General features: G+C 40.7%; 1 protein-coding gene across 2 annotated transcripts in view; it reads right to left on the bottom strand.

The window, feature by feature from the left end:
* Window positions 1-8,097, bottom strand: part of TRMO (tRNA methyltransferase O) — a 14,239-nt gene that overhangs the window by 2,939 nt on the left and 3,203 nt on the right. The window contains exons 2-3 of one of the 2 annotated variants that reach the window (XM_007114607.3): window positions 4,186-4,360; window positions 3,214-3,371 (exon numbers count right to left, since the gene is read on the bottom strand). In XM_007114607.3, the coding sequence (XP_007114669.2) occupies window positions 3,214-3,371; window positions 4,186-4,360 (333 nt within the window). Of the gene's footprint in view, window positions 1-3,213; window positions 3,372-4,185; window positions 4,361-8,097 lie in introns of those variants that run through there. The other variant, XM_028493778.2, reaches the window with a different exon arrangement.

Below are 8,097 nucleotides of genomic sequence, written 5' to 3'. Positions count from 1 at the left end.
CCAGGCCCTCTTTTTTTTTTTTTTTTTTTTTTGCGATACGCGGGCCTCTCACTGCTGTGGCCTCTCCCCCCACGGAGCACAGGCTCCGGACACGCAGGCTCAGTGGCCACGGCTCACGAGCCCAGCCGCTCCATGGCATGTGGGATCTTCCCAGACCGGGGCACGAACCCGCGTCCCCTGCATCGGCAGGCGGACTCCCAACCACTGCACCACCAGGGAAGCCCACCAGGCCCTCTTATACCTGGTGCCAACATACAGTTTTCTTTCTACCTAGAAACCCATTCTCTTCTTTATCTGTCAAACTCCTACTTGCTCTTCAAGGCTCTCACGTAACACCTCCTTTACAGAGCCTTTCTGGCTCTTCCAAACATAAGCATTCTTTCCTCTGGGTTCCACAGAGGTACCTGTGCCCGAACCTCTCCTGGAGCCCTCGTCACATGGTCTAGCAATGACCTGCTTAGAGTCTCTCCCCCTAGACAGTAAGTAGGTCCTCGAGCACTAGGTGGGGCCATCTCATCTTTGCATCACTGGGGGCTTCTAACTCTGTTCCAGACACATCAGAGTCCTCAATATATCTCTGTGGGGCTGATGATGGTTTCCAGTGTGTCAAACAGAGTCTAAGGTGGCCCCATGATGTCACCTCCTGGTGTATAATCCCCTCTTCTTGAGTATGACTTGATACCACTTCAGTGACGTTATGTTATCTAAGACTCCTGTGTTTGCTGGCAGATTCACTTGAGAGACTCTCCCTGTGGGCTTGAAGAAGCAAGCAGCCTAGCTGGGAAACCCCGTGCGGCAAGGCACTGCGAGAGGTCTCTAGGCACTGGGGACCACCTCTAGGAGCTAGGGGCAGCCACCAGCCAACAACCAGCAAGAGGCCAGGACCCTCAGAACCACAACTGCAAGGAAGTGAATTCTGCCTATGACCAGAGTGGGCTTGGAAATAGATTCTTCTACAGTCAAACCTCCAGAAAAGAACTCATTCCACTTCAGTGCAGCTTGGTGAGACTCCTAAGTGAGGACCCAGCTAAGCTGTGCCCATACTCCTAACCTATAGAAACATTGTAATGTTTTAAACACATAATACATGTGTGCTGTTTAAACTGATAGTGCATGGTAATTTGTTACACAGCAACAGAAATCTAATACTCCACTGAATAATTAAACAGGCACTTCCTTGTGGCGCAGTGGTTAAGAACCCGCCTGCCAATGCAGGGGACACGGGTTTGATCCCTGGTCTGGGAAGATCCCACATGCTGCTGAGCAACTAAGTCTGTGTGCCACAACTACTGAGCCTACGCTCTAAAACCCACGAGCCACAACTACTGAGCCCACACGCCACAACTACTGAAGCCCACAGGCTCTAGAGCCCAAGTGCCGCAACTACTGAGCCCACGTGCTGCAACTACTAAAGCCCGCGTGCCTAGAGCCCATGCTCCACCACACGAGAGGCAATGAGAAACTCTGCTCGTTGCAACTACAGAAAGCCCGCGCACAGCAACAAAGACCCAACGCAGCCAAAAAAAAAAAAAATTAAACAGAACATAAGTCACCATTACCAAATATTAAGGAAAGGTCCCCTGTTGTCCCACTTATACAGCTGCTGTTCAGTTCCTTCTACTGGGGCAAAGTCTACTAACTTGAACCTTGGAAAACTGGCCCAGTGAGAATCAAAAACTGCATGTGATCACATTTGATCCGATCTCCATTTGAGAAAAACATGACTAACAAAGGACTCTGATTTCTAAAACATACTTATTGTGAATGAACCTGGAACTTTGGAAGGAAGATTTTGGACTTTCTAAGTGATACATTATGCCTAATAATGTCTGCAAAAGAAAGAAAAGCACTGGGGCACAGGTGAGAGTTCGTGGGATTTCAAGTCAGACAACCCCCTGGCTGGATGCTATTGGGTAAATTATCAAACATCAAAGAGCCTCAGTGCCCTCATCCATAACATGGAGACTGCTACCTTATCAAACCCATGAGCCACTGTGAGATACTATACATGAACACTCTTTATAAACTGCAAAGCACCACACAAACACTAGTCATCTTCATAACGCTTATTTTTAAGAGTGTCTACAGTGCTACTGTGTTTGCCTTTCACCTTTCTGATTTGATCTTCCCCATTAGAATGCTAAGATCCTCTGTAGGGCTGGGATTTTTATCTAATCTGCTTGCCACTATATCCCCAGCACCTAGAACAATGGTTGGCACATATTCAGTGCTCAGAAAATAAGTGTGGGTTGCACGAACGATCATAAAACGTTCCAGTACTGTTACCCAAGTTGTGTGTTACCCAGCACACCCAAATGTGCTGATCAGATCAGGTCCAAGGGATTCAAGAATGGGAGGCTTGCAAAAATGAACAGCTCAATAACGTGTTTATATATGAACACGTAGTTAAATCTAATCTGGTATTCTACACAGGTTCTCCCACAATCTGACAGATGTTCAACCTATGGTGTATTCATCCCAGACCCTCTGCCTCACATCACAGTGGACAGCGGCACTGCAGCCACGATGCACGTTCATTTCCTCGGGGCTGCAAGGAAGAAATGATCCACCACCCTGTGGTCAGATGTGCTGACCATATATGCATGTGCAACCAGTTACTGTGCGTTAAATTTTGAGAGTGTCCAATTATTTTTATTTTATTTTTATTTATTTATTTATTTTTGCGGTACGTGGGCCTCTCACTGTTGTGGCCTCTCCCGTTGCGGAGCACAGGCTCCGGACGCGCAGGCTCAGCGGCCATGGCTCACGGGCCCAGCCGCTCCGCGGCATGTGGGATCCTCCCGGACCGGGGCACGAACCCGCGTCCCCTGCATCGGCAGGCAGACTCTCAACCACTGCGCCACCAGGGAAGCCCCTCCAATTATTTTTAGATCATTTTATATTTACTGCATCCCAAGTCAGAAAAAATATGGTTACTCATTTAATGATTATAAAATCTTGAGTTACTTTTAAATAATTTAGTAACTTCTGATAAATATAATGACATAAACTAACTCTGAGCATCCTATGAGAGCTTATTCCAAAGTGTTTCAATGCTGACATTCTTTTAATCGTTTCATTTTCTTCAATGTCTGGTGGTTCACAGGGGCTAACACCATTGGTACTTGTCTCAATAACAGCCAGTGCTGAATCCTATGTTGATTTTATAAGACTTCTTTAGGTTAAGGAAAAAATGGTAAAAGTACAAATTACCTTCTACCTTTTCCAGTTTGGCTAGGGTCAGTCCTATCGCATTGGGACGATGTGGGCTCCTTGTAGAGAAAACGCCAGTCTTCACACCATTCAGCCTAGGAGGCTGCACTTTTGCCTTACAGCTCAAATGACCATTTTTGTGAAAAACAAACAAAATCCTATTGAAAATAAACCAAACCACTGAGTAAGAAAAGAACACAGTTAATCTATCATAATGATTTGAGGGAGAAAAAAACTTTAATCCCCACAAATTAAAACAGAAAGAATGCTTCTAATGGTACTAAAATGTAATCAGTGGGGGAAAAAAGAGTAATATCATTCCCGTTTTTTGAAAGAAGACAGTCTTATCTCTATATCCACTGCCCGTAACACAATGACTGGCACATGCTAGGACCTTAACTGGCTTTTGTCAAGCACCTGAATAAACAATACTTCATGGGTCTAGAGCAGGGTCCACAAACTTTTTCTATAAAGGACCAGGAGGTAAATATTTTAGGGTTTGCAAGTCAACGAGTCTCTGCTATAATAATTCAACTCTGCTGTTGTAACACAAAAGTAGCCACGGCCACCACATAAATGAATGCACGTGGTTATGTTCCCATAAACTTACTTACAAAAACAGAAGATGCGATGGGTTTGGTCCACAGGCCATAGCTTGCTGACCCGTGGTCTAGAGGACAGAATAATGACCCATGGACAGAATTGAGAAGGTCTACAGATTTCAGCTCAACAGAAGTCATTCAACAAAACTGGAACCAACTGCAGATGGAATGTGCCCCTCAGTGGATCCCAAGCTTCCTCGAGGGTGTCCAAGTTATGCAGACAATCACATGCATGAATATAGTACAAAAATCCCATGCAATAGACAAGGGTGGTCTGGATGGCAGTCTCCAGGGTTGCCTCCAACTGGAGTACTTTACTCAAGGGCAAGTTATGGTCCAAAGTACCATTTCTAACTATAAAACAACTTACCAAACATGAGAAAACTGTTCTAAGCCCAGCAAGGAATGTTCAGGATTATTAAAGATGCTTTTTCTAATCCTCAAACAAGCCCGTGAATGGCTACAAATGGATGGCTGCCTTGGAGTACCATTCTTGGCCGAGAAACAGGATTCCAAGTAACCAATTGGCTCAGTTAAAAGATTCCCTACAGAAGAAAATTAGATAAGAAATCATTAATGAAAAGGTCAAGCAAAGATGTAGGAAGACATGTTTTCTTTAATGCATCGATTTCATAGTTTTAAAATCTATTAGATGTTATGCAACTATAAGATTCTTATAGCATTCAAAAATACATATAAATATCCTTATCATTACATATATCATTGTTATCAATACATCCCTTTAGATAATAAACTGGAAAGAGTATTGGTCTAAGAAAGAAAGAATGAAAGGGAAAATTCATTTTTAGAAGACCTGCTATGACTATAATTCAAATTCTATGCTACCATTACTATGCTATGTGACCTTGGTTAGGGCTAAGAGGGTATTTCAAACAGAGGGAATAAGCTGCACAAAGTTAAATGAGAAATTTTATAGCATAAGCAGGGAACAAGTCATTTTGATTGGCTGGAGTGTGAAAATACAAGGCAAAGAATAATGAAAGATAAGGAGACAGAGACTATATATAGGTAAAAATGCTTTCAATTGAAAACAAGAGAACACACGAAACAAACTAGTTTAATTAAGCAATAAAGGGAGTGTATGGGATCACAGTACTAAAATATCTAGAGGTAGTATAGATTTCAGGTTAGGCTTGCTCCAGCAGCTCTCTGCCCCACTAGCATGTAAACTCCATGTGGGCAGGAGTTTTTCTGTCTTACTGACTGCTACGTTCTCATTGTCTAGTACTTGCCTACAAGAGGATAGGTACTTTAAAAATTCATGCTACATGGAGAAAAGGATTATGTAAGTCTAAACTGATTAAAATGGAAAGTGAAAAAGTGAAAGAAGAATGTGTGTAACATAATCCTATTTATGAAAATTTTATGTATTTACCTAACTAAACATGTACATGTGTATGTCTAGAAAGCTATCTAGAAGGATATTCACCAAAATTTTAACATTGGTTAAAACTGGTGGAGACTTTAAATTGTGTTCTTTTCTGTTTAGGCTGGTTGTAATCCCTCTGATATTGGTATCATTGCACCATACAGGCAAGAATAAAAAGTCATCAATAATTTATTGGCACATTCTTCTATTGGGATGGTCGAAGTTAATACAGTAGACAAATACCAAGGAAGAGACAAAAGTATCGTTCTAGTATCTTTTATTAGAAGTAATAAAGATGGAACTGTGAGTTAAAAAAAAAACTGGTGGAGGGATTGTTGGATTATTTTTATATTTAACTCTGTAATTTCTATAATATTTGAAAATTTTACAATAATCACAAATCATTTTTAAATGTTTTAAACCAGTAACTCAAAAGAAGAAAAAACTGGCCAGGCAACATCAATATAGTTTTAAAGTAGAAGGTATCAACTAGCATTTTGAATTTATAGATAACTTTTTTTTTCACATTTCATGAAGGCTGTATTAGCTTCTTTTAAGAGATGATATAAAGACATTCTAGAACGTCATTTTATTCCCGGTTTCCATTAAATCTATCCTATCAGCACAGGTGGGCAGTGAGACTATAGGCCTGTCCTTCATAGCACCTTTCATGACTTTTCACTTATAAAAACTAAATTACGTGATACATATAAAATATGACATGCAACATATATATAATAAAGTATAATGTTAAAATGAAATCCTGTGTACCACCACCCAGCCCAAAAACTAGTGCTTTACCAACAACTTGCATCTTTTTATGTTGCCTCTCTCCCTACCTTTCCCCTGAGATAAACAAGAGACTGAATGTGGTCTTTATCATTCATTTCTTTTCTTAAATATGATTTTATCACATGCATATGTATGCTTAAACAACATTTTATTTATTTTGTCTTTGAGTTCTATAAAAACTGGTATCTTCTCAGACTTCCTTTATCTCTCTCAATATTATGATTCTAAGATCCATCGACACTGCGTAGGTTTTTGATGACTTTAAATTTTTTTCCAACTACGTTTACAGGCACTCTTTTTTTTAAACCTTCACCTATGCTCTGTGGAATTGATATAGTAAACATCTTAAAGATGAAGGAACTGAAGTCAAACAATTCTCTGGTGTTCATAAAAATATCATGAAGAAAAATGGCCAAAAAGGGCTCCTACCCTAGTCAGTTATGTTCTGTTTTATTTAACAAACACTTTCCAAGTGTCTACAATTGCCAGACATTGTGCTAAGTTTGGGGAAAAAAATACAAAACAAGAACTCTTATCACAGTGGAGTTAACAGTTGATTGAGAGAAACTCACAATATGCTTCTTTTTTTTTTTTTTTTTTTTGTGGTATGCGGGCCTTCCTCTGCTGTGGCCTCTCCCGTTGCAGAGCACAGGCTCCGGACGCGCAGGCTCAGCGGCCATGGCTCACGGGCCCAGCCGCTCCGCGTAATATGCTTCAATATCATGGGAAATGTCATATCTGTAGTAATGATCAAAGACTTTTGCCTTTGACTATCTGATTGGGGGTCTACAAGTTTATAACTAACTTGAGCTATCACTTCATTGAATCAGTCTATACCTGTTTTTCACAGGCTATACATATGCTATGATAAATATAAGTTGTAACCAATTAGATTTATTCCAACCCTGTTTGTTCACCTCTATAAGAACATAAGCAAGATAATACTGGGTAAGCAATGAACTGAACGAACTACATTGGAAGGAGTCCCTGTTGCAGAGCACAGGCTCCGGACGCGCAGGCTCAGCGGCCATGGCTCACGGGCCCAGCCGCTCCGCGTAATATGCTTCAATATCATGGGAAATGTCATATCTGTAGTAATGATCAAAGACTTTTGCCTTTGACTATCTGATTGGGGGTCTACAAGTTTATAACTAACTTGAGCTATCACTTCATTGAATCAGTCTATACCTGTTTTTCACAGGCTATACATATGCTATGATAAATATAAGTTGTAACCAATTAGATTTATTCCAACCCTGTTTGTTCACCTCTATAAGAACATAAGCAAGATAATACTGGGTAAGCAATGAACTGAACGAACTACATTGGAAGGAGTCCCTCAGCTATGTCACTCTCAAATGTTTGGGACCACTCTCAACATATCAAATATCCATCTAATAAATGTCGGAACTTAACCATATTCTAATACGTCTGGAACTTATTTATTCTCTATGCCCCGGTTCTTGGGATATTAAATGCTATGAAATATAAATGCTCAATAATTTCCAAATATAAATTCTGCTTGAATGCTCTCCTTGAAGTGGAGGCCTGAGAACGTCCACCCAAGGGAATTCTGATCTTCTTCCTCTTGCCTCATATCTCAAAATACAAACAAAAAGAAAACATTAAGCACCTACCATTTGGTAAGCACTGTGCTGAGTGCCTGGGAACAGGCATAAACAAGAACCAGTTCTCACCATCAAGGTGTGCAGTACATTGACAGAGTGGACAAGTAAATCAACAATTAAATCAAACTGCCTTACATACATGCAGAATAGGGAGAGCACAGGTATGCCAGAGTAGTACTGGCATGAGAACCACATGGAAAGAGGGAGAAGTTTCCCTGGGGCCTATGGCTGGTATGAAAAGAGAAAAAGGACAAAAACAACACAGGGCCGTAACACTAGCTGTGTGACCTTGGGCAAAACTGCTTACCTCTCTAAATCCAGTTTTCTCATCTATAAAACAAGAATAATCATCCTATCTTGGAAAGATGACTAAAATATGTAAAGTACCTAGTACAACAGAAGGTGCTCAACAAGGAGAGATTTTTTTTTTTTTTTTTTTTTTTTTTTTTTTTTTTTGTGGTACGTGGGCCTC

This window comes from Physeter macrocephalus, chromosome 9 (assembly GCF_002837175.3).
Source record: "Physeter macrocephalus isolate SW-GA chromosome 9, ASM283717v5, whole genome shotgun sequence".
Classification (NCBI taxonomy): domain Eukaryota; kingdom Metazoa; phylum Chordata; class Mammalia; order Artiodactyla; family Physeteridae; genus Physeter; species Physeter macrocephalus.
This window is presented reverse-complemented; position numbering and strand designations above follow the sequence as displayed.